At 40.9% G+C, this 27188-nt stretch overlaps 1 protein-coding gene across 3 annotated transcripts; it reads left to right on the top strand.

Annotated features, from left to right (window-relative positions):
• Nucleotides 1–269: 269 nt before the first annotated feature.
• Nucleotides 270–27097, top strand: elp2 (elongator acetyltransferase complex subunit 2). Of its 3 annotated transcripts, XM_056413074.1 has the most exons (22): nt 270–401; nt 553–631; nt 1025–1095; nt 1167–1311; nt 2343–2420; nt 2745–2809; nt 2918–2984; nt 6409–6555; nt 6750–6845; nt 8241–8341; nt 14264–14395; nt 14912–15061; nt 15877–16068; nt 16309–16378; nt 16589–16684; nt 18092–18149; nt 19150–19222; nt 19827–20019; nt 23034–23155; nt 23237–23379; nt 24309–24422; nt 24785–27097. In XM_056413074.1, exons 1-22 carry the CDS (start codon nt 270–272, stop codon nt 24978–24980), a joined length of 2520 nt encoding a protein of 839 aa, XP_056269049.1. In that variant the 3' UTR covers nt 24981–27097. The 3 variants fall into 3 exon arrangements, with proteins under 3 accessions (XP_056269049.1, XP_056269057.1, XP_056269062.1); XM_056413082.1 differs by lacking the exons at nt 270–401; nt 553–631; nt 1025–1095 and having other exon boundaries at nt 1221–1311; nt 2887–2984; XM_056413087.1 differs by lacking the exons at nt 270–401; nt 553–631; nt 1025–1095; nt 1167–1311 and adding an exon at nt 1978–2067 and having other exon boundaries at nt 2887–2984.
• The last annotated feature ends 91 nt before the right edge of the window (nt 27098–27188 follow it).

Here is a 27188-nt window from a genome sequence, read left to right as displayed (position 1 = left end):
CGCTATCTAGTGGACATTACTCAACATTGCACTTTAGCTTTCAATTGTTTAATATTGTCTTATCACCGACATTTGAACCAATGTGTTTACAATACCTATACATAATAAAGATAATTGTGTAGGTTTTAGTCTGTGTACATATTTCTTAAACTATATAACCATTACAATCTATTGCCACGCTGCAGACATTAGGACGCGGAACCTTTGTTCGTACGGGTCGGTTTAGCTACAGCTTAATTTAAAGTAACGCCACAAATACAGTTTTCAAGATGGCGGCGCCCATATTTGAAACATGCCATGTAGCATGTTGCGCAAACAGGACTCCAAATGTTGTTTCTTGGAGTCGTGGCGGGATTATTGCCTTTGGAACATGTACCTCTGTAGCTCTGTACGACCCACAGGTAGTAAAGTCTGTCTAAATCCCTCTGTAAATTTAGCTTTTTGTTAATTGTCACAGCCAACGTTACCCGAGCGTCCCATAGTTGTATATAAACATCTTCTTTCTTGTGTATTGCCTCAGTAAACATTCTATTTGTTATTGTTTTATGTCAGGAAAGGGGCGTTGTTGCTGTCCTGAATGGACACACAGGCAGAGTGAATACAGTCCAGTGGGTTCACAGAGAGGACTGTGGTGAGTGTCTACTAACTGGATGTGATCTGGATTCATGTGTCTTGACCGTTTGATTTGCCACCACAACAAACGTGACACAAACATGGACACCCGATCAATAACATTGTACATTTCATTTGTTGAACATCTCATTCCAAAACCAGCGGTTTCTGTCCACACCAACCCCTGAAAACCGCCCCCGTCGTCCCAGAAAACCTTCCCTGTTAGCAAATAGTTGGATTTACACTAATATTCTCCTAAAATACCATTGTTTGCTGTTGCATTTAAGATTGACCTAAATAGTAACTACAGTCATAACCCAAATCCTGATATAACAGCTGCAGTCCAAGGGTTGGATACTTTAGCCATAATGTGTATCTTTACTTAATAACGGGGGTGTTATTGATTTGGCAGCTCCAGAGAGTCACCTTGTCTCAGGAGGCTCAGACAATCGGCTCATCGTCTGGGAGGCTCAGAATGGAAAGGTAAGTCCACGGGTTCATCAGGCAGTGTTTATCTTTTGTTTTCTATCTTCTAAAAGGTCCTCTGTTGTCAGTTTGTCCAGTTTGTGGAGTGCAAGGGTCACACTGGTCCAGTTTGTGCTGTGGATGCCATCTATGTGGAGGACTCAAAGATCTTAGTGGCCTCCTCAGCATCCGATTCCACAGTCAGACTGTGGCTCTGCAATGAGGCCAATGAAGGTAATGGACAAAAACAAACTGGCACATACATTTTAGGGTCACCCTCTGGAGGTGTGGTACAGCACTCTGTTGCTATAATAATGTTGGAAATGGTTTTGATCTAAACTAATGCGCTCACACACACACACACACGCACCAATTTGGGTGTCTTTCTTAGCTTTGCAAGATCTCGTTCATTTCCACCATATGCCTTGCACTTTCGTTTTGATGTAGAACTATATCAAGAAAGTAACAGACTTACATCATACTTAAAAAATAAACAATTAATCAACAATTTGATTAATTCCCTTACAAATAGCAGAGTTGCCCCCTAGTGGCTGCGATCAGACATGGCAATATTGACAAACAACATGATTTGCCTTCCCTCTGCAGTGCTGCAGAACTGTTGAGCCTTTAGCATGCATCACTTCTGACATTTTGTCTGTATTGGAATTTTTTGAACATCCACCTAAAATAGTAATATTTGTTTTTTCATGATGGTAAAACAACCTATCAATGGAAAAAAGTGAAATGGTTTTTTTGACAAAATGACGTACTGTATAATCATGTTTTTATTTCCTAAAAAATGTAAGTTAACAGTATCACAGCCGTATTAATAATAATGTTGCTTTAAGTAAATAATTAGTGGCGATACAAACTGTAATCTGTATCTCCTTTTAAATTGTTAGAAGCTGTCACCTAGAACTGCTTGAACATTTCTGTCCGCCTGTCAGTGCAGATGAACACTGATGGGGCTTGACAGTCATGGAAATATGTGTAAGTGGGGCGTAACCTTGGGATGGATTCCCAGATAAAAATAAAATCCATGTTATGTTGAATTGTGACAGTTTGAGAGGCCATTTTAGTAAATCTTTTGGTTAATATTTAAAATCGGAACAGTCAAAATAAATATGTTCTGTATTAATGCATTTTGTGCCTATTCAGACAAAACCCCAAACTATGTAGTTCATAATCTCCTATATGTATTTGTGTAGTAATATTACACATAGCGCATTGACAAGTTTAATTCCATGTGCATGTGTGTTCCTCAGCTGAGTGCCTCCATACCTTATCATTTGGCAGCAGTTTCATGATGGATGTCTCTCTGGCACTGTTGCCAGGCAGCAGAGGTAAGCCTAAGCTGCTCCTACATAGACATCTTTTAAGTTGTGCGCCACATACACACACACATACACACAGACATGTTTCCTCTCATGTCATCCATCTAAATTTGCACCACTAACCAAATGTCAAATTCAAAATGCAGCCCACGTTTGAAGTGTCTCCCATCAATTTGCCTTTCTGTCTTACATGCTGTTAGTCTGTTTGATGCTGTGCGTCATCCTTCCTTTCCACCTCGCTCCTGTTCATAAAACATAGGCTGAGATTTAAATGTATGCAATGCGAGTGTGTGTGTGCTTACATGACTGTGTGAAAACCTTCTTTTCTCACAGTTCCCATACTGGCCTGTGGCGGCGATAACGCTCAGGTGCATCTGTATGTGCAGTCTAACGGAGAGGTAAGCTCTGACTGATACGCTTCAGGGGCCAATCATCCATGTTTTCATTAAGTTTAATTACTGACGTATGAGAGAAGCATTTTACCTTTTTTAATTGATCTACTGCAGCTCCATAAAGCCATGTCACTGCAAGGGCATGAAGACTGGATTCGTGGAGTGGCCTGGGCATCTCTAGGTGAGCACTACTGTTTGGAGTAATGGTAGTGGTACTGGTTTTGTATTAACTGTTAGCTATCATAGTATGCTTGCATATCTGTCTTGACTCGAAGTCAGATATACATACAATATACAATATATGTAGGCACGGTTTTGTGATTTGACAAACACACACAGAAAATAAACACATTGTATAAGTGCTCTTGAACCTTTCGCAAAACACGAGACTATATATATATATATATATATATATACAGGACTGTCTCAGAAAATTAGAATATTGTGATGAAGTTCTTTATTTTCTGTAATGCAATTAAAAAAACAAAAATGTCATGCATTCTGGATTCATTACAAATCAACTGAAATATTGCAAGCCTTTTATTCTGATTTATTGCTGATTATGGCTTACAGTTTAAGAAAACTCAAATATCCTATCTCTAAATATTAGAATATCATGAAAAAGTATACTAGTAGGGTATTAAACAAATCACTTGAATTGTCTAATTAACTCGAAACACCTGCAAGGGTTTCCTGAGCCTTGACAAACACTCAGCTGTTATAAATCTTTTTTTTTACTTGGTCTGAGGAAATATTACAATTTTATGAGATAGGATTTTAGAGTTTTCTTAAGCTGTAAGCCATAATCAGCAATATGAAAAAAAATAAAAGGCTTGCAATATTTCAGTTGATTTGTAATGAATCCAGAATGCATGACATTTTTGTTTTTTTAATTGCATTACAGAAAATAAAGAACTTTATCACAATATTCTAATTTTCTGAGACAGTCCTGTATATACACACAGCCCTTAAAACTAGTTATTTTGACTCTGGTATCTGGTCTTGGCCTATTTGCAGTATTGTGATGGCAATGTATGGATCCAATCCAAGCTATACTAATTGTGTAAGCCTGTTCAAGGGCTCTTCATTACTGCACTGTTCTGACTGTGTAAAAGCTATTTCATCTCCTTAACCAGCTCTCTCCACCAGTGTCTCCCTCCCACTCACAGTCTATGACCTACTCCACACTGCCAAGCTACGAGCCAGCAGAGACACAGAGAGATGTTTGTTTATATGAAATACTCCCATAGGAATGACAAAACCCTCTCTACACTGTGATAGTAGTTACATAAATCCTTATTTTCTTTTATGACTTGGCAGATGGCAAATTGCAGCACTAGAGGTCCAGTACAGGACTGTCTCAGAAAATTAGAATATTGTGATAAAGTTCTTTATTTTCTGTAATGCAATTAAAAAAACAAAAATGTCATGCATTCTGGATTCATTACAAATCAACTGAAATATTGCAAGCCTTTTATTCTTTTAATATTGCTGATTATGGCTTATAGCTTAAGAAAACTCTAAAATCCTATCTCATAAAATTTTAATATTTCCTCAGACCAAGTAAAAAAAAAGATTTATAACAGCTGAGTGTTTGTCAAGGCTCAGGAAACCCTTGCAGGTGTTTCGAGTTAATTAGACAATTCAAGTGATTTGTTTAATACCCTACTAGTATACTTTTTCATGATATTCTAATATTTAGAGATAGGATATTTTAGTTTTCTTAAGCTGTAAGCCATAATCAGCAATATTAAAAGAATAAAAGGCTTGCAATATTTCTGTTGATTTGTAATGAATCCAGAATGCATGACATTTTTGTTTTTTTAATTGCATTACAGAAAATAAAGAACTTCATCACAATATTCTAATTTTCTGAGACAGTCCTGTATATCATAGCTGTTAAACACTGGCCTTCAGTGCATGATGCTGTTTTCTGTTTTTGTGTTTCTATCTTCATCATATTTTCTAAATCACCATTTTCTTTGCATTAATCTTAGTAGTAGAAAACAATACATACTGGTATACAATCAGCTAGTGATATGTTTTAATTTGATGGTTTTTCCTTTTGCTGAAGGGCGAGCAGGGCTTGATGTTTTTAGTTCAACCTTCTCATGGAAGATATATTTTATAAAAAAGAAATAAAAAACGTTGCCACAAGATGAATTTCATTAGAGCCACAAGTCATGAAGATGTTTTTCACGCAGAGGATCTATACAGTATCTGTATCAGGGCTTTATGTTTCTCATCACCATCAAACAGGTAGCTAATGTCCATTTTGAAAAACACATTTGATGTCATAAGTTAGAAAGTTGAACTAAAATAAAGTAAAATGTGTTAGAATTAGAATATAATGAGTTGCACGTTCAGCATCACACGTTTCTTAATTCTTCTTCAGTGAAATGCAAATGTCAACTGTGGCTGTATGGTAGATATATTTGTTCTTAATGGGCATTTCCTTGAGTCCACAAACTGATCTAAAGTTATACATTATCATTCGTACTGTAACCAAAACACTGACAATTTCGTAAACATGTTTCATTTGGAGGTAACACCAAACTAGCTCAGTGTAGAACGAGAGCTCACCGGTGGAGGAGTGGGCGAGCGAGTGCGATGCCCAGCCGGCTCTCTGCTGCGCGTCAGTGAGCAGAGACTTAAACCTTTTACCGACATTGATTGACTTGTTGCTTGATATTTGCTGGCTTGGCACGAAAAAAGTTACCTCTGAGTCTCCAACTGCTGCTCCGAGATGCATCTGGTGAACATTCCTGGTTAAGTGACGGATTTAACTTTGACACTCAGACACCGAATTTCAGGCGACGCCATAAGATCGGATACTTTACTTTTACTTAAATTTTTAGGCTATTTGTTGCAATTTAAAGTAGGGTAAAGCATTCTTTTTTTATTGAAATGAAAAATGTAAAAAAATCTCACACGCATGACTAAAAATTAGTTGCCCATGGGTCATTTATAATGTCTCAACTATCCAAAACAAGGTTTCGTAGAAAGTCAGGCTCAAGAAAGTTACCAATACAAATAGTTTTGTCAGAGTTTCAGAAATCACTGTCATCATTAACGTCATTGCATCATCATCGACAACCAATTATGGCCTTCGTCCTCCCTCTACCACCAGACAGGAGGCCTTAAGTGGAAGCAACAGAGATATTTTGAATATGTCTGTGTATCTTGGCCGAGGCCATTCTGGGCCAGTTGGACCCAAAGCTTCAACACATAATGTGACAGATGAGAGCACTCGGAGATAGTGGCTTGTTTATGTTTGGCCGGTCCTCCTGCCGTCCACTGGCCAAGCACGTGAGACTCATTACAAACCAGAAAACAAAAGTTGGTATTCTTGAATCCAAGTCAGAACATGTTTGTTCGACTCCGTTCTAAATTGTCTATCTTGGCTCAATTATGTATCTCTCTAAATATAATCAACTTTACTTAACTTCAGCTGTGCTTCGAGGTTAATATGACAGTTCTCAAATGTGTACTATACAACACAACAGCAAGATGACATAATCCTTTATTAGTCCTGCAGCGGGGAAATTTACTGATAGAAAATGTCTTCCTTCCAGGAAGGTTCTCACACTCTCTCACTCGTTCAGGTGGGGAGCTGTTATTAGCCAGCTGTTCCCAGGACTGTCTCATCAGAGTGTGGAGGCTGTGTGCCAAGTCTGGGACAGACGTCCACACAGAGGGCGATCACACCATCATCAAAATGAAAGAGGATGTTTTTGAAGTAAAGGAGAGAGGTGAGTGGGCCATGCAGGCTTGAAATATAAAAAGGGTGTGTCTTTTTATCAGAAAAGACATACTTTGGTTTATATTTTTAATTTAGAGTTGCATATAGTTAGCCACAACAATGTTAACCTTCCCAGTTATTCAGCAACCTTTCTCTTGCTCCATGTATAAAATGGATATCTTAATTTCTGTGTTTCTGCGACAGACGTGTCTTCAGTGTTTGCTGTGTCTCTTGAGACTGTCCTGGCAGGCCACGAGAACTGGGTCTATGGAGTCCACTGGCAGCCTCCTTTCTACAAAGGTACCGTCATTTAAAACGGGAAGGGATCGGCCAATAATCACACAAGTTTCAGATAATTGGCAGTAGGTTCCTGTCTAAGAGTGAATAAACATGTTTAAAATCTGATATTCACCTTGAAACGTATCAATAATTTATTTGGTTTCTACAGCCTGTGTAAGAGAATGGATTGGCATGCTAAACTGAGATAAAGTGTTGTTTAAAGATGCTGTGCAAAAGGCAGCACAAGATAGTGACAATTTTCAAAGAGAAAAAAAGAAAAGAATGGGTGTGAAAAGCTTTTGTCTGAATTAGCTCGCAGAGAAAAAAGGCTGATAGATGTGCTAAGTCTTCTCTTTGAACTCTGGTTATTACATCAAGATCACTTCACACCCATCCCGGCTTCTGTATTCATCACACATCATTATGTCTAGATACTTTAAATAAGTAAAGCTGCTAAATTACGAGGTATTTATTTTTGCACAATAGTGTAATCATATTTTTCTGACAATAATCTTATTGTTCCATCTTTACAAACAATATTTTAAATGTTTGTGAAACATGGATTTTAGAATATGATACCATGCATCCTACAAATGTGTCTCTTCATAAATCCCTAAAATTAAACACCGTTGCGTTTCCCTTGCAGCTGCTCTTGCCTGCTCACCCAAGCCCCCTTGCTTATGATTTGTCTTTTCACGTGTGAATGCGTGTCGGAAGCACTTGAATAAATATAAAGTGTCAGTGGCGTATGTTACTGACTTAAAGTTACTGAACTTCTAACTGGTTCTGAAACAGGCTCGATGTAATACTGATGTCTTCAGGACCGACACAAGTAATAGAGTCCTTCAATAAGGAGATTGGTTATTACTGTATAGTTCTTCATAATGCTCGTCATCGGTACCACCGGGTTGGATTCCACATAAACTCAGACTAAATCATACAGGTCCACCAGAAACTCCTTCAGCTCATACTCCAGCGGAGCCTCCAGCAACAACCAGCCAGCTGCGGCCGGACCCAGATCCGTCTTTGCTGCCATCTTTGATCTGCAGTCGCAGCTCTGGCAGAAGGTGCAGAGCTCAGTGCCCCGCAGCAGCGTTCCCTCATCCAGCCAGGAACGAAGCGTTGCCACGCTGGTCCCTGGTTGAAGCAAACATCGGTATACGCTGTTGGTCAAACCAGAATCAGGACTGTAAAATGACAGGTTCAAAAATGATTCTGGTCTTCGGAAACGATACCACTTTAGTCCACAGGGGCCGCCAAAATCAACACAATATAAAAGTTCCTTTTAGTAGCTTTAAATACATTGTTGAGATAAAAGCATGATCATTATTACTGTGCAACCATACACATATATCATAATAGTTCTCAAACAACTGGCCTAATAATTGAATGTATTCTGTTTGTCTCCCCCTGCAGGTGGTGAGCTACAACAGCCTCTTCGTCTGCTCTCAGCCTCTATGGACAAAACCATGATCCTCTGGGCTCCTGAGGAGGGATCTGGCGTCTGGGTGGAGCAGGTGAGTTGACTTGAGTTCAAGGAGGGTGTGTGTCCAGATACACAGAGCCTACACACACATAAACACATGGCATCAATAACTCTATACAGGGTTTGCACGTAGACCCATACACCAATTTCTGACTATTTGTTCAAGCTTCCTTTTTCAGTAGCTCTTGACATGATCCAGAAGCTTGAGCCCTCCCCTAGTATTTTCTCTCCTGCCTCAGTTTCCACTCTCCCTGACATTGAGGTGTCGGGAATAGAAGTGATAGACTGTGATGAAGAGCCGCCGAGCCTGTGAGTTTAGACAAGCCAAGATTGACCTCCCCCGTCTTCCCTTCTATCACTCACTCACACTGAACCCCCTTATTTAAAGGCCCATTCCCCAACACATCCGATGTGGGATGGAGAGGCTTCTAGGAGACATGCCATTGCCTCTGACGTCACCCTTCTTTTTAAAACTCCATGATCTGTCTTTCACTTTCATTCCTCACTCCGCCTTCTGTCATTTTCTGTCCTCTACCTCTTCTTTTTCTCCATCACTTTCCTCCATTTCTTTCCGACGGTCTTGTCTCCCTCTCACACATTATCTCTCTGCTGCTTTCTTTTCACTCCCCTCCACCTCATCTCTCTGAGCTACCAACAGCTGCTGTTGTGCCAGAATGAGGCTAAATTTAACACAAGTACGCATGGCGAAGAAATTGCTGTTTTCTGCCCATCTGCCCCCACAGCTTTTCTACATTTATTTATTTTTAAATGCAATGGGCTCATTCTCAGGAGGTTCACTAGGACCTCAAATAACCTTTCCACGTACCTGATGACAAAACCACAGAAACAACAGGTGCTCATGGGCAGACTTTACAATATAGACATGCTCCCACATGCAGAAGGTACCACACAGTGTGTGCACACCGGCTCCCAAATACAACCAGAAATTGCTCACCTCACATATGAGTTGATGAGAAAAAGTCCACATTTGATCGGTTACATTTTTGCGCCTTTGATCTCACCATTCTCATCCACAATTGAAAGCAACAAAGACCCCAGAAAATAGCAACCGGGAAAGTCTTGATTCTCCTCTGACAAAGGGGCCATGATTAGGCCCTGAAGCCGGTGTCGATTCTCGTCACCCGGTGTTAATCAACAAAGGTGGTCAGTGGAAATGAAAAGCAGCAGTGAGAGTTTGAAGTCCCTTCTTGTGTGGCCAATTCTCCTCACTTAGGCCTTTGTTCTTGAATCCCAAAATAATATAGACCCCCCCCTACCTGAAATTTCCTTTGTTGAATTTGGAAATGCAGTTCTCTCTTCTCTTTTGCTCGCGCCGACCTGTGTGTTTTTTTTCTTTCTTTTCTTTTCTCTCTCAAACAAGAGAGCCAAATGCTTTGAACTGACAGGTTCTCTACCAACACATGACGCTTAACACACACACACACACACAGATGCACACAACAATGAAATGTTCGTGAAATAAACTGCGTTTACATTTTGCCTTTGATTCTGAGTGTTTTCCATAATCTGAATTGGCCTCACAGGTTTTATCTGTGGGATGTTGAAGTTATTGGCAGAGCAGATTCCACAGCGCTAACAGACCAGCCATGTGTGTCTTAATTAGCCAATTTTTTTACAGTGTTCCACTTCTTCACGCTGATTAGAGTAATTGGTGAGATTTAATGGAGAGCAGGGTTAGCAGTGGGGTGGCCGGGGTCCACCGCTGCGTAAAGCACGTCTTACTAATGAGACACACTGGTAATTAACATATCAGACTGACCACAGCGGGCCACTACGAGGCCTGGAGGGATTGTCAGTTTGTGTGGGTGTGTTTGTGCGTACGAGAGATAACCTATTTTCAGACCTTGGCTTGTGTACTTTCCAAAAGGTACACCTGGCCTCATGGCAGGTCGAGAAGCCACGAAAACCAAAATGTGTTAATATTTGTGTTGGCTGTCTAACAGCAGGCTCATCACCAGACGCAAGAGCACTGACCTCTGACCACACCCATCAGTGATGTTGGCTGCAGTCAGAACGGTGAACTTGTAACCACGCCTAACAGAGAAACAACAGTTCATCTGTACTTCACGGAAAAGACAAATGTTAAACCAGCGGAGGTTAGCACATATTTTAAAAGAATAACCTGACACCCCCTGAAAATATTTGCTGACCTCCGCTGGTTTAACATTTGTCCTTTGAGAATGAGATATGAGTTAATTTCATGTTTTGCTAAAATTACAATTAATCAAAAGAATCAATCAACAGCAATTTTGATATTTGATTAATTGTTGAAGGCTACGCTAATTCATCATTTTACATTATCCATGAATGAAACTATTGGGTATAATGTGAAATGTGTTGTTGATTGTGAAAAAGAACAGTGAATTATCGCCTGACTCTGCAGAACCACTCAGCTCTACAGCTTTTAGCTCATTGTTTTGACTTTGGGGACCGGGACCTTTACTGTTCTGACCAGTGGTCTCTCTGCTCTGTTTGGTGAGGAGCCAACTTCATGAACTTCATGTTTTGAGGTGGACCAGACCAGCATTAGTTCTCAACCTGGAAAGAAAAATCAAACCTCAACCTGTCACTTGTTGAAGATGCTGTAGAATATCAAATGCTTCCTTATATTCTCTGGATCCACATATATTTGGATAGTCACCTCCTGATTGGTTGGCTACGTTTTTCAGTGGGCGAACGCATGAATGAGATTGAAGGAAAATATTACCTATAGAGTTTATTAAAAGGTGCCATCTGTGGCTATACAACTAGCACTAACATATCGTAAACCTTTGCTTTGGTTCACTCTCCCAGCTCACATCAGTTGTGGATTTGTTTGTTCTCCACAATTGATGAAAACATTTAGAGATATAAATGACAATTCATTCATTCATTTATTGAGGAATTTGAATATAAACTTGTGTTGTTTTTTGTTTTCTAAAGGAAACGGATGTTGACTCATTGAGACAAATCAGAAGATGAATAGATAATAATGTAGTTGCAGTCGTTACTTTATGTTGTACATCCTGACATCAAGAGTGGCGACTGGGAAGACCCAGTCTCTCAATGTGTCGTTCAGTATTTCAGCCGGAAAAGTTTATTTGAAAACCTGTACTCACTGTATGAGTTTCACCAGCTTGACAAAGCTCATCCAGCAGCCGTCACCCTCTTTCTCTCTTTTTAAGAATGATATATGCCTTTCTTTCTTTTCTGTCCTTGATCTATTCCTCTCCCATACCTCCGCTGGCCAGTGATAAGGCACACTGTGCATCCATATTGTTCCCTCACTCGTGAACAAGACAGATGACGGCTCTTTGCCTTTGAGTTTTTTGCATGATTTACGGCGGGCTCTTGTGTGCAGAATTTTAAAATCAATCTGCTTAATGTTGCATCTCGTCCTCTCTCAATCTCAGCATCTATGTTCATACCTGACTGTCTCTCCCGCTGGATGGCTGCAGGATTGTGCCATTCCAAGTGAAGGCGTGCCTTTATTGCTGCCATTAGTTCCGCTGTGTTTCAGCCTCCAGACAGGCGTTATTCTGAAGGTCATTGATGACCCACGCAGGCTCCTTAAGAAGGCCGAATGATTGAGGACATCGCTCTACTGCCTCATACGATAGATACGTCTGTGCCCTGCTGGTGTGTTTGTGTGAACCCTTTTAATATGTTTGATCAACATGTAATTGTTGCAATTTAGTTGTTGTGTGTTTCTCCTGCAGTGTGCCTCAGGTCACTGCTGCAGCATAACATGCTGTCACTCTACCTACCTGCCTGAAGAACAGATAACGGGCTAAGCTGAACATCTATTTGAATCATTCAAGTGTGAATTTATCACTTCTCATATTTCCTCACAGCCGATGTCCATATCATTTAAGGCACAAGCTAATTAAAGATGGAGGAGATATGTGCTGCCAAGGGAGCAGTGTCGCGCTCTCTGGGGTTGGTTCGGCTGCTATCGATTTGAATAGATCCCCCCTTTGGGACCAGTTACCTTTCAAGGCCTCATGACCAGATACAGCGTTTAATTGTTTGAATTCCTCAGTGAGAAGTTGGCCTGGTCAACAGAATCCTCTCAAAATGCTTGAGTAAACAGTTTATATTTGACTGGCTCGGTATAATAAATGAGTATTTATACTCTTACTCTCTTTCACTGTCCTTTTATACTGCAGTGATGAAGCACAGTTATTTCTGAAACTAGCCAGCTGTAGGTCAAAATATTGACGGTATTATCCCATTTAATCTTATCAGTTTTAAATGTTGTGTTTCTCTATTTCTGTATGTAATTTCTGTTCTCTATGGATATTAATGTCAGTGACGGACTGAATGAATACAGATTGTAGTTCAATTTTCTAAATTTTTATAATCAATTGTTGGTGTAATCCTCTGTTTACATTAATACACTTGTTACTTTATTTTATTTTTCTAACCTCCTCTGCAAAAAAACTTAATGAACTAAATGTGAGTTAAAATGACCTCAGTGACACAGATGACTTTCTTTTGTCAGTTATTACCTTCGCATTGAAAATGCCGGAAGGTTATGTTTTGATCGCCGTGTATTTATTTATTTATTTATTTATTTGTATGCGTGTTATTCGCAAAACTCAAAAAGTATTGAACCGAATCACATGAAATTTGGTGGGATGATTGTTTATTATCCGGGGACCAGTTGATTAGATTTTGGGATCGATCGGGTCAAAGGTCAAAGGTCGAAGGTCATGAACAGGTCAAAATCTTTCGCAGAACTCAAAAAGTATTGAACCGAATCGCATGAAATTTGGTGGGATGATTGTTTATTATCCGGGGACCAGTTGATTCGATTTTGGGATCGATCGGGTCAAAGGTCAAGGTCAAAGGTCATGAACAGGTCAAATCTTCTTGAATCACATGGAATTTGGTGGGATGATTGGTTATTATCCGGGGACCATTTGATTAGATTTTGCGATCAATCGGGTCAAAGGTCAAGGTCATGGGAAGGTCAAACTCTTTTTTTACCATAGCACGATACATTTTTGTCCAATTGGCATGCAACTAATGCCAAAATGTTCATAATTCAATACCCAATCTTGTGATATGCGAAGGTATGCGCTCTACCGAGTGCCCATTCTAGTTGGTAACTGCACTAGTATCTAAATGGGCTTTCTGTCCCAGACAGTGATTTTAATCCACAACATTCGATACAGAATTGTCTTGACACACAAGAGCATGGTCTGAGATTAGACGGGTGGTCAAAATCCTAAAAGTGATTTTAATTTTCTACCATTTTTCTGAGCCAAGGCAGTGATTTATCGTGTTTTCAAACAGGTATTTCTTCTTCAGTAGAAGCTCAGACCCTGCTGTCTATATGATCTGCCTTACGAGCGTGACATAAGGCTCACAGATTCTCACTCAATCTAATTTATTTAAATCCTTCTGGGTTCTCAGGCGCTTGCAATCTTTCATGATTATTTGTGTTGTGTGAAATGCTGCAGTGAAATTGCTTTAATTTTATTGACAAATGTATTTTGTTAGAAAGACACAACCGTTTATTCAGCTCTAATAAGTCCCATTTTGCATAATTTCTCATTTGACTTGTCAGCTTAATTTGCAGCTTTTTTTCTGCTTCTATCCATTATGGGGCCTCATAGTTAATCGTCTCTTAGAGGGAGACTGAGAACAGGGTTTTAAAACCTCTTCCCTCACTCCACTTATTTTCTATCAATCAAACCCAAGTCTTTGAGAACTAGGCTGTAGATACTCAAATATACTGCATGTTAGAATATAATATAGGATTAAAAGAGGCTGAATTCATAACAGAAATAGCATAAATAACCTAATTTGCGCTGCTGCTTATTCTTCACATATGGCCGTGAATGCACCTCCTAATGTCTGACACGAGAGTGTCGAAAAGGCAGCTGAGTCGATGCTCCTGATCAGTGATGATCGCCCTCATCAAATTTTTTTTCTTTCACACCAGGTGCGTGTGGGGGAGGTTGGTGGCAACACTCTGGGTTTCTACGGCTGCCAGGTGAGTCCGGACGGCTCCATGATCGTGGCTCACGCTTTTCATGGAGCACTCCACCTGTGGTGCAGAGAACAAGACAAAGAGGTGAGCCTCCTAAACGGTCAAATCAATATAATGCCAGTCTTTGGTCAGTTACAATACACGCGTTATAAGTAATTTCTTTTTTTCCACTGGAATTATTGGAATTCTAAGTGTTTTATGTTGGATTCAATGTTAGTGCTTTGCTACACAGCTACTCTGTGTGAGCGACAGTGATTTGTGCAATTAGTCACACCAAGTCACTGGTTTTGCACTACGTTCGACTGGCTTCACATGTGTCTTACTTCGGTGTCACTTGGAAAGAGTGGGAGTGAAGAAAGCATTGCATTTCAACTACGCCGACTCGGAAGGTACATTTAATGTCCAGCACAGACTTGAAGGTGCTGATGACTAATTCAGACGTTTCAAAGGAAAATCGACTCCACAGAGAGCAACACCTTCATTATAATCAGCCACTCGCATGCCAATCATACTAGTTATTGAAGCGATGTGTATGTAGAGAGACATTTAAAAAGAAAATCAGAGGTTTGAAAACTGATCATTGCAATGCTGTCTGACCAGGGGCAATGGAGGCCTGGGGTTGTGCTGTCGGGTCACTTTAATGCAGTCCAGGACCTGAGCTGGGATCCTGAGGGTGAGTTCATCCTGAGTGTGGGCTCAGACCAGACCACCAGACTCTTTACTCCATGGAGGAACCAAGATGCCAAACAGGTAAAATAGGCTCATGATTCATCTATAACACGGACATGTATGTAGAAGATGAATTGTAAAGCTGACAGTGTTTTAAATGTTGCAAGTGCATAGTTAGAAAACCTGAATCATGTCGACATGTTCTCCGTTTCTTCTTCTGGTCTCCAGGCTGTGATCAAGAGTAGTTAGTGAGTAATAATCTCTCTTGAGACACCGGCCTTTTGTATTAACCTTTCTGGGATATAGTCTGCACCAAATATATATTCTACTTGGCGAGATTTCTAAAATATGTTAAGCAACTCTTCCTAATTCAATTGAATAGGTTGTGACTTAATAATGAAGAGTTTCATAGAAGTGATTTATTTCTGAGGGAAGGAATCATGACTTGAGATCCAGGAATTGATTTGTTACAAAAGATATTTTAGAAAACCTTTCACCCACTTGTCTCTTCACCTCAGGTTTATCCAGATGAAATTGTTAGAAATGGGGTAAAGCATGCCAGTTTAAGGAGAAACATCATGACGTTTCCATTCTTCGTTTCATTATTGACGATGCAGGTTTAGAATATTGACCCTTCATGCTGGTGCTATTGCATTGAAGCCTTCAATCTTCTCTTGGAACAGCACTTTGCATCTTAAATGTTTCATTTGAACAAGATAATCAATGTTGTATTTGGCTTGGCTTTAAACCCCTTGATGTAGGGCCAAGAAACACAGTTCCACAACATCAAAGATCTATTCAGACACTTCCCCTGGCAACCACATGCATCTGGTTGTGAGCCCCATTTCCAGCCCTACATCTTTAGAATAAATTGCTACGTCCTTTTTACTCTACAGGTAACCTGGCATGAAATCTCCCGGCCACAGATCCATGGATATGACATGCAGTGTCTGGCAATGGTTGGAAAGTTTCAGTTTGTGTCAGGAGCTGACGAGAAGGTCCTGCGAGTGTTTCAAGCACCTCGGAATTTTGTGGAGAATTTTGCCAACATCTCTGGGACCTCAAAAGAAAAGCTGTTGGCATCGAGTGTGAGCGATTAAACTTCAATAATGATCTTTTATAATATTTTCACGTCATTTGTTCCCCATGAGTAGATGTAGTCAAGTGGTTAAATCTATGACCTTTACAGCCGTCTGTTCAAAGTTCAGGTCTTTTTTGCAACTTTCTTTGTAGTCTCACTTTGTTTTCCAACCTTAAATTTTGCCGAGTGGACGGCCGATTTCATAGTTATTGATGTCTCTATATCCAATCATTTATCTTGTTGCCAGGACTCGGCCAACCTTCCGGAAGGAGCCAGCATACCTGCTTTGGGTCTGTCCAACAAGGCGGTATTTCAAGGTAAAATACTTGTTCAGCTTCGCATGCAAGTCAGTGCTCGGGGTCGGGGCAAAGTTTTATTTGATGATACATTTTCACAAGGTCCATACAGCGGTTTGAAACCGCTGTGTCTTATTACATTGAGGGTTTGTTTAGTAGTTTTGTTCGTTGTATGTAATGTTGCATTCAAATAGTCAAATTAATTTACAGAAATGTCATTTAAATTTACAGGTGACCTTACCCCCAAAACCAATAAAGAAGAGGGGCAGTTCAACAGTGTATCTGATCAATACCAGGAGTCTTACTTCCACCCGCTCATCATGACTGGTACTGTAAACCTGCAAAAACAACACTTATTTTTCAACAATTTTTTCAACATAATATGGTAATTTCTAAGATGTTGTGGTCATCTCAGTAAACCCTCATATTTTTTATGAATAATTTTTGAAAAAAAGAATCTCTGTCCCCTCCATAGCCTGATTCATATTCCTCATTGTTATCCACTCGGCAGCCTCGGTGCACATTTAAGAGTTCCAGTCTGCCCGTCGCTAGTTGTTCTCATAAGAGACAATTATGTGCAGCCAGACGGACCGCTAGTCATTACGGCTCTCGCCATGCTGCACACCCACAGGGCCTGAGGTCTGCTGGAGGCTGATGGTATTACAGCTGGAGAGGGGATGAGAGGAAAAGGGACTCGGTGGGTGATTAAAAAAAATAAAAAAATAAAAAGTGTCGGGAAAAGGTGAAAATGCAGGCTGGTATTACAAAATAGAATACAATCTAAAATATGAGCTCAAATAGATGGGTTTGTGAATGGAAATGATATTGAGTTGATGTGAGAGAGGACAGAGGAAGAAGAAAATGGAGAAACTAGTAGCAGGGAAGGGGCAGGTGGGAAATGGATGAGTCAAATGTAGCGTGGTGCTTTAAAACCCCTCGTGAGAGGGCTGTCATCAGCGTGATTGAAGCCACTCCTTTAATCTGCAATGCTAATTTGAAAATCAGGCTTATGTGATGGGAAAGTTGAAGTATTGATGACCCTGGGGAGCAAAGTGAAAAGGCTGTTGTTAACGATGCATTTTTACTCCTTTGATTGGCTTCTGCAGGCGAGGAGACAAATGAATAATTAGGCAATATGGGAAGCTGATGACCAACAGGAAAAACACAACGTGTGTAGCTTTCAATTACATGCAACGCGACGGCAGAGCGGTCTGCGATGTGAAGGAGAGGATTGGCACCAGGCTATATTTGATCCCCCTCAAAGCCAACAGCCGTTGAGAATCAGAGATAAAGCTGCAGTTGTTTCGAAATAGCTTTTTTGTGAAAAGCGGAAAGTTTCAAGGCTGAGAATTTCATGCAAGCTAAATGCTGAACGAGGCTGTATGTGCATGTGAGAGGACATTGTCTCCAGGCAATCAATCGTGTTTTCAGTCCTCCGTGTAGTTTTTAGTTCACTCTTTCCGTCTTTTTTTCCCCCCTTTTTAATTTGTAAGCCGATCACATACACACACGCACACGCATTCAAGTTTATATCTGTTGCATTTTTGGGTTAAAAGAACAGGGATTTAAAAGAGGCAAATTATAATAGCCACTTGTGTGTAATCCTCATTTAGTAAATTGGACAGTGGTTGTATTTGAATTTTAAAACAGCTCAGTTTTCAGGGCTTTGCAAATGATAGTTATGTAACCATTTTAAAGTTAGGTGTGTGTGCCTGTGCCTGTTCGTGTGTGTAGAGCCCCCGCCAGAGGATCATCTTCTCCAGAACACACTGTGGCCTGAGGTCCAGAAACTGTGAGTATCCGAATGTTACCCAAACCCTCCCAGCTTTTCTTAATGTACCTGCTGGTACACAATATCCAGAGACATGATGCAATAACAATTGCCACTGCATGTTTTCTTTTCATATATTTCCTTTCTCTATAAAGATGCAAGAGTGTCTATATTACTCTTAATTTAGCAACATTTCCCCCAGTTTGGTTGTTCCCAAAGGGTTTATTTTAACTGAAAATGATGAACTTCCCAAAGCCCTTGGTTGCCTCCCTCCTTGTATTCATCAGCCAATCCGCTTCTCGCCATCCCATGAGCCCCTTCTTTCCGCTAAATATATTGCCCCCATTTGTGGCCAATGTTAAATCCATTTACTTGTCAATCCACCATAAACATGACATATGGCCGTTTATTCGACGTGTGGACATTGTGTGTGTTGAAAAGCATTTCTCTCCCTCCATTTGGCCTCACTCCTTTGAATCATTTAGTGCATAATAGAAACATTAAAATGAGTAAGTGGCCAAATTATTTTGGTGGCATAAATAATGCTCTCAGCGTCGTGGCCAAATTGCTGCAGTGTTTGAAAGCTTTGTGGTTGGGGAGGAATTTCTCTCCACTGAGTTGCAGGCTGTGATTTTACTTTGTTGACTCGTTGACATTTTAAAACAAGCAGGTGATAGTCGGCAAGCTAAAAGTAATTAGGCTGCGATTGATTAGCCGGAGCGTCATCATTGTTCATCTCTGTTCGCGGGTGAAGGACCAGTCATTGCAGATCAGTATTTTAATTTCACACTCTGTTTGCTTATTTACCTGTCAGCGAGCGGTGATGGCTCGAGCCCGGAAGCTTGTCGGGGAAGAGAATACTTAATTTACTGTCAATCTGGGAGCGCTTTCTTTGTTCTGGTCCTTCACCCCTCTGTCTTTCACATCCTGTCTGTCCTTCCACACATATTCGCTGCAGCTGTTAGCTTGAATCATATTTATAATTAATGTCTGTATGATTGTCCTCCTCTGTCTGCTGCAGGTATGGCCACGGCTTTGAGATGTTCTGTCTCGCTTCAGACAGCGCCAGGACGGTGGTGGCGTCTGCGTGCAAGGTCGGTGTGATGAATGTTGAAGCCACAGACCACGTACCCACCCTCAGCAAGGGGTATTAGATCAGAAAGGAGAGAGCATCATGACATATTTACTCTGCATACTCACACACACACACATACACGCACACACACACGCACACACACACGCACACACACACGCACACACACACACAAGCACACACACAAGTAGACAGAGGAGGCTTCGATGGCGCTGTTCGTCAGGTATTGATGGGACCTAGCTGGTTCTGACCTTGATTGCAGATAAATGTAGTTGTTAGCATTACAGGTTTGTCTTACTGCGGCATACAATCCCTCCGCCTCACTTTGACTCTCTGCCTTACCAACTGTCTCACTTTGCATTCCTCCCCTTCATCACCTGTTTCTTCCAAATGTCCTGCTTTCTTTCCTCTGTACCGCTTTGCTTTATTCCCCTCTTTTTTTCCCCCAACAAGCAAATGTTCTATAGTATTTTTCAAAACAGAAGTGTGTTATTATAAAACAATGAGAAATAACCCACAAAGTAAAAAACTAAGAAAACTAAATAAAGTGAAAACATGAATTTTTTTTTTCTATGTAAATAAATGAATTAAAACTGTCTTTCCAGGCATCTAAAGCCGAGCATGCAGCAGTTCTGCTGTGGAGTACAGCAACATGGCGTCAGCTGCAGACGCTGCCATGCCACACCCTCACCATCACCCAGATGGCCTTCTCCCCTGATGCACAACTCCTATTGGCTGTTTCCCGGGATCGCACCTGGTCTTTATGGAGACGGAACCTTCCCACACCCGAAAGTCCAGGTGAGACGGGGCAAGGAGTTGTCACTAATAAGAGGTTGCACCTTAAAGGAATCCATCATTTATTTTGCAGTCTAGTTCTTCAAATTTATTTAGCTTGATTAAAAATGTGTTATTTCAAGAAAAAGAGACAATATTGGAGCCTTATTGGCAGACAACACCAGCTCCCCTAAGACACACTAATTAAAATAAGGTAAACCCACTGGGCAGATTTGTCAAGTTGGGCTGAATAGAAGGACTCCCCTAATTAATACTTTGAAGTGATGCGTTGACTGAAACTGGTCCAAAAGGAGCCAATAAAGAAAGATTATTTGAAACCATGTTGTCTCTGCATACTTATGTAAATCGCCCACCATTTTAATTTGACTAACTTTCCCCCTATAACGTATTAATGTCTTTTATTGCACTTCATATTTTGGATGGTAAGTAACATGAGATGAAGAAGGAAACTATCAACGCTGGAGATGCATTTCTCGAGCTGTGTAACCCTTGTTTGAAGGGATACAATAATAAGGTCGTAGTGGCTTGTTCTCGGGTTCTCGTTGACTTTTTGTGAACCTCAATCTAAAAGCCTCCTTTGTAGGATTACTCACTTTGTCTGCTTTGCTTGTCCTTTTGACTTCTTTCAGTTCGAGCTCAAGGGTGGGGACATTAATGGCTGGAGGAACAGAGTTCTTTCTGGAAGGTCGCCTCTGTCAGTATCCACATGGTCTGAGAAATTGAGTGAATCCTCTCGAATCAAACCCGAGATACTCCTGTGGCACTCAAGTTCTCATTTCATAGCCGACTGTTTGCATTTGATTTTAACATAAAATACTCCAATGTGCTGGCAAAGAGAACCTCAGTCATGGTCTGCACATGTCAATGTGGTTAGAAATCCCCCTATTGTATCATTTCTCTGATATACTTCTTCGACCTATTGTTTTTATATAATAATTTTCTCTTAATATCAATTTATTAATCCCCTCTTAAAATATTATTAGTATATCTTATTGTTTGATTTTAATTTAACATGTTGATAAGAGATTAGACGAAAATACAAGTACCCTTTTTGGAAATTCAAACCACATATTGCGGAATAATAGCCTAGAGTAAATTGGAAGGATAAAAAACAAACATGAAAAATATAATAGATGGTGGGTAAATCCTTTTCAATGGTAAAACTAATCCTCCTCTGAACATGAATATGATCCAGTGTGTTGGATTTTGGGATAATTATTGGCAGAAATATATAAAATGTGATATTAATAACTGTGTTTTCGTTAACCTGGAATGAGCTGTTCATATGCATGACATGGAGTCGGCCATGTTTTACCAGCATTTTTCAACATTAGCCCCGAATGGACAAACCAAACACTCTAACGAGAGAGAGCCTGTTGCATTGTCACGTTAAATAAGGCCGACGAGGTTCTTCGACCAGCTTTGGAAGGGAAGGGTGAGCGGGGGGTATTGAGTTCACTAAATCTTACACACTGCTCCTAAAGAGTGAACCTACTTGTAGGAGTAACCCTTTTAAAGGTTACTCCTACAAGTAGGCTCACTCTTTAGAGCCCTCTGAAGTGTACTTCTTAGAGGTTTGTTCAATATGAGCCCAGAGATTAGTAATCAAATGTGAGGTACAGTATCCACAGTATATCTACACTATTTATTAGTCACTTTGATTACATATGAACAGTTGTAAACATCCTAGAACAAGCAAGTGAAAGCCTGACACACACAAACTAATCACAGATATCACATCAGTTAGCCAGGGTCCTGATTGGGTGGAGAAGAGGTGTGATCTCTGCATCCCCTCTTTCCATTCACATCCTGTTGGAAACAGTGTGCTTCTGCAGAGTTTGTTTGTATGAGAGAATCTCCGCACCGTGACTCCGACAAATAACCCAATCCTGCACCCAAGGTGAGCAGAACACGACATTTAAGCCCAGAGGATTACCTCCTACCTGCACCTGGAAACACATTTTACATCTCTTTTGATCGCTCAGGATGGTCTGAATGGGAACTGACGGAGGCTCCGCAGTGCTGCAGTCTCCTGTTTGCCTGTAGTGGACTGCGAGGAGGCAGGGACGGTGTTTGTGAGAGAGGAAGGGAGGGATTGGAGGATAGGGGTCTGCGTCTGTTCTGGTTGGCTGCTGAATCACTCAAGGTGATTGTGAAGAACACAGACACCCAGACCAGAGAAGGTTAAACAAAGTAAGAGCTGATCTAACAAACTGACTCCCTCCATTCTCACCTCATCTGTCTCCTCCCTTCCTCTCACCTGTTTTTGTTAACTTCGTCCTCTTTCCTCCTCCTCCCTTTCCTCTCGCCTCTACGGTCAAGCATGCAGACCTCATCATTAAGGCGACACGGTTACCTTCCTCTTCTCCTTTTTTTATTACAGCTCTTTGTGTGATCTTTTTTTCATGCATTTTGCATATTGTGTCTCGACCGAACGCCGCTCGTGTTTCTTCTACATTATCATCTCCATCTCTGCGAGGCCTTCACATGACCGTCAATGGAAGAACACCCGTGTCTCCAAAACAAGGCGCCTACTAATGTGTGCATTTTGTGGAGAATGTGTTGTTAGAACATGGACGCACCATGGCGGTTAAATCCAACTTGTGTGGCGACACAGAGGTTTTACGGCTGTGTGTACATGTCAGTTCAGTTATGCGTGTGTCTGTGTGAGTGCGGGTGGAGAGCAGCTGACACACAGACAGGCGGCTGCCAGCAGCATACAAACTAGCTCTGGGGAAAACCAATCTGGGGCATGAAATGACTCGGGCTGGTGAAATAAACAGCAGCAGGTCATAAAGCAACACTGGCTGGAATGAGGTTCTCTGTCTTGTTTGGTTGTTGATGTTGCTTCGGAGAGCTTGTGTTGCTACAGAGTAGAGAAGTAGGGGTCTAGACATGCTGATGTCATGCTACAATAATCATGACAACAGATATGTAGTGTTTGGATTGATAATGGTATTTTTAAATCTGACCCTTCTTCATATTGTCTCTGTACTTGTTTGTTTGTGTCCATGCAGAGCCGCGGTTCTCACTGAGTGCACATACAGGGAAGGACACAGCCGTACACAGCCGAATCATCTGGTCATGTGACTGGAGCCCAGACAGTAAATACTTTGTGACATCCAGTCGGGACAAGAAGGTAAGTCTTTCCTGTTAAGGTGATGGTTGCATCTTGAGGTAGTAAGATAATAATGCATTGTGTGTGTGTGTGTGTGTCCAGGTGATGGTTTGGGGGCCGTGCAGATTAGAGGACTCTGGAGACTCCGTCCTTCCTCCTGAGATTAAACCATGTTCTTCCATCTTGGATGTGGGCGATTCTGCTACTGCTGTGGCTTTCTGCCCCGTTTTCTGCTCTGATAGCAGGTACACAAACACACACACACACACACACATGCAGACCAGCACACGGCTCGATGCTTGTATTGTGTTTTTGGGTCGTCCGTACCATTCTTGTGAATGCACTAACAAACAATCTGATTAGTAGTTTGAGGTAAAATGCCAAAGGTTAGTTTGACCTTCAAAATATATATTTATGATCATTACTCTTACAATCCAATGCTAATCAAGACAAGTTCACACAAAAACGGTCCAACGGGATGAAATAATGAAGTTATGACAGTTTGGTCAGACATGGATGTAAACTGCAACTTGAGTGACATTCAGTCACCTTTTTTTTTAATGACATTACCTATGACACTATATTATTACTTTTTTAAATTACAAGATATTTAAAATCACTATTTTTTTAAATATAGTTTTAAAATGCACTTTAACCCTTGTGTTGCCTTCGGGTCATTTTGACCCGATTCAATATTTAACCCTCCTGTCGCCTTCGGGTCAATTTGACCCGATTCAATGTTTAATGTCGGTGTTCTTTCGGGAGTCAACAAACAAACATAAAGTACCTCACACTTAAACTTGGAAAACAATATTAATTCTTATAATTTTCTGGAGATTTTAATAGCTGGGGTCATATTGACCTCAAGGGTAAAATATGTTAGTAAATATAAAGGTAACAGGAGGGTTAAACATTTAATCGGGTCATATTGACCCGAAGGCGACAGGAGGGTGAAACATTGAATCGGGTCAAATTGACCCGAAGGCAACACAAGGGTTAAGGTGTCATTTTAGATTATTTTCACTCAAAAACATCATACCTCCCTCTTCGAATATTATTTTTTATATATAAAAATATATATTTCGTATCGATGTCAATTTTGTTGTTGTAGGACATTGTCTCAGGGTGTGTGTGTGTGTGTGTGTGTGTGTGTGTGTGTGAAACCCTTCCACAGCTACCTGCTTGCCGTGGGCCTGGAGTGCGGCAGGATCTTGCTGTCCAGGTGGAGTCCAGGCCCGGAGTCTGCTGGAGGACAGGACTGGAGCAGCTGTGGCCAAACAGACATCCTGTATCCTTCCAACACAAACACAGTTCATCTGAACACATGAAGCTTTGAAAGGCCTCCAATGGCTCCTGGTACTAGATTGTAATAGTACATTGGGTCACAGTAGTGTAGCTTCAGTTTTCTGGCAGAAGCGTATGTATTATTGAGAGAAGAAAAGCAGCAGGCGGCTTGATTTAAATGGCAGAGTTCCTTTCGCAGCTGGGGGGGGCGGGGGGGGGGGCTCGCTGGTCCTCTGTTTTAAGGCTGGTATCTTGTTGTAACTGTAGTCGAAGGCCTCTGTTCCTCAGGCTTCAGGGCTGGAGTTGTCTAACGGTCCGTCACTCAGGGTGTCCTGTTGTTTCCCTTCATCACGTGTACTCCTGCAGACAGAGCCACGCTTTGACGGTCAAGCGGCTCCGCTGGAGACCCAGGCCCGGCCGAGCAGGTCACCAGAACAAAACGCTAGATGGACAGAATGACGACGGGAGTGACGTTGAGGACGAGAACTCCTGGGTCCAGCTCGCCAGCGCCAGCGCCGACCACTCCATCAAAATCTTCAACGTCAACACACGGACTCTTTAGCACCGACCACAGTGACACTCTCGTGTCTCTCACGCAGAGAGACACTTGGACTGAGGCGCAGAGGCCACAGCTGCTTGCTGGCAAGCCATTCATCCCCGTGACAGCAAGCTAAGTCGTGGGTCAGGACCGACCTGCCGCACACACGCCCTGCAGTCCGTCTGCACACAGCTGCACACAGCTGCACACACTTGATGGGTGGAAGCAAGATGGTGAAAACACCATGACCCTCGGGTGGTATGTGGACACTACAAAGTGTTTTAGATCCAGAGAAGACAACACTGCTGGGTATATACATCTATATGTATATCTATATATATATAGATATATGTATATCTATATATATATAGATATACATACATATACACACACAGATTGCATATTTACACTAGTTATACAAGTTGACATTTATGATGAACGAGTGCTTTTCAGTGACCAATCGAAGAAGTTAATTCCACAGATATATGGTTTGTATTTGTTTTGATGTCAAACTGATTAAAATGTTTTATATCCAACATTTTAAAAGTTTTTGGTTTCTCAGTTAAGTTCTCGTGATTGCTACACACCATTAATGTTTTCTAATCTTATACCATGTTGGATTTAAGAGTTTTGTGATTTTCCAGAGCCGTTACTTAAAGGGCCCCGTGTGTTTTATTTTATGTTAACTTCAGCCATTTTGCAAGTAAATGTAACTAAGACCCAATCTGAAATAGACACAACACACGCATGCACTTAAAAACTCATGACTTGGACTGATGCCTTAACTATTGTTACATTTCCAGAGATGGCTTTCATTATGCATGTAAATGAATAGGAAGTAAAACTTACTTTTTTTAAATGGGAAACTACAACAGTTGTCCACAATATTTGAGGATTGTTACTCCGGTACACTCCTTGATCACCGATTGAATGTCTACCAGTTGTGATCAGCTCAACTTAAAGTAATTCGCCGAGGAAAAAATAAACATTCAAAGGAAACTTTGGGTTTTCGACTGGCTTTATATCGTTTCTGTGTGGGTGGTATTTGCAATGTTTCTTTTCACCAGCAACTGAGTAGTGAGCTCTCCTTGTTACATGCATACCACATTTGATAAATAATAAGCTGGTTAAAAATTGGCAAAGTTTGCCTTTTCAAGAAAGTCCTGACATTTTTTCCTTTTCCTTTTAATGTTTTACATATTTCTTTAAATCTGGTGTCTCCAGTTATATTATATATTATAGTAAGCAGTAAGACATTTTTGGCAGTAAGTTGAGAAAATATAAGATAGTTTGTTACAGGCAGGACATTAAAACACTGCAATAGATTGTGATCAATCAACACCGGACTGTCCGGCAGCTTCAATAGATGGTGCACCTTCTTTTGGAGATTGAGCAGAATTCTCAAGGATAGAGGACGACTATGTCTTTGATTTACTATGGGCTTAGCTGACTGCGCCATCGTTATGTCAGCCATAAATTTACCTGCAGGAGATTGTAACTGCTGGCCATAACTCTCTCTAATCACGTACCCTGGTATGTATGGAGACATCAGTCAACCCATGCCCACACACTACTCTGTGAAATTTCTGTTTTTCAAATTGTGAAATGAGGTCTTGGGAAGGTATGGCCATACATCAAGAAATGGTGCACATATAACTATTAAGTCAGTATCACTGATATTTCAATTTAAACATGAATAATCTTGTTGCTTGAGATTTTGTGGGAGGAGCTCCGACTAGCATACTGATGCATCGGGCATATTCCTCTTTCTCAAATGTCCTCCCCAATGTGCCCTTGACCACTTCTCCTGATGAGGCTGTGTTGCCATGACGTGATGCTGAGCAGGGATTGGAAGCTACACCAGAACATCTTTGAATGTTGCAGACGAGTGGGGATAATGGTGACCACTGGCAAAGCCAACCAACCACTGAGTACGGTTGCACTTTCACTTTTTCTAGGATTACAATTGTGATATTTTGGCCTCTGTGAGACAGACAATAAAGAAGAATGTCTTTCTGAAATATGTTTTCAACAGAAAGATTTTTAGTGTGCTGTAAATGTGTATCCATTTGTGCACTGTTTGCCTTCCTGTATTATTTGTGCATATGTGTTGTTAATAAAGCATACATGTTTCATTTTCATTTAACGTAGCATACTCTAAAACAGCTGCTGCATTTGTTCGGTGAGCCTTTCTTTTTAGTGGCAACAACCTGCGGCTGTGCCCACCACCAT

This window comes from Pseudoliparis swirei, chromosome 1 (assembly GCF_029220125.1).
Source record: "Pseudoliparis swirei isolate HS2019 ecotype Mariana Trench chromosome 1, NWPU_hadal_v1, whole genome shotgun sequence".
Taxonomy (NCBI): Eukaryota; Metazoa; Chordata; class Actinopteri; order Perciformes; family Liparidae; genus Pseudoliparis; species Pseudoliparis swirei.
The sequence above is the reverse complement of the archived record's forward strand: the minus strand, read 5'-3'. Positions and strand labels throughout refer to the sequence as shown.

Excerpts from the sequence above, each read along its gene's own strand:
- elp2 (XM_056413074.1), top strand. The coding sequence starts at position 270 with ATGGCGGCGCCCATATTTGAAACATGCCATGTAGCATGTTGCGCAAAC. Across the intron at positions 6,556-6,749 it reads TTTTGAAGTAAAGGAGAGAG|ACGTGTCTTCAGTGTTTGCT; the intron begins GTGAGTGGGCCA and ends TTTCTGCGACAG. Across the intron at positions 16,069-16,308 it reads AAAAGCTGTTGGCATCGAGT|GACTCGGCCAACCTTCCGGA; the intron begins GTGAGCGATTAA and ends TCTTGTTGCCAG.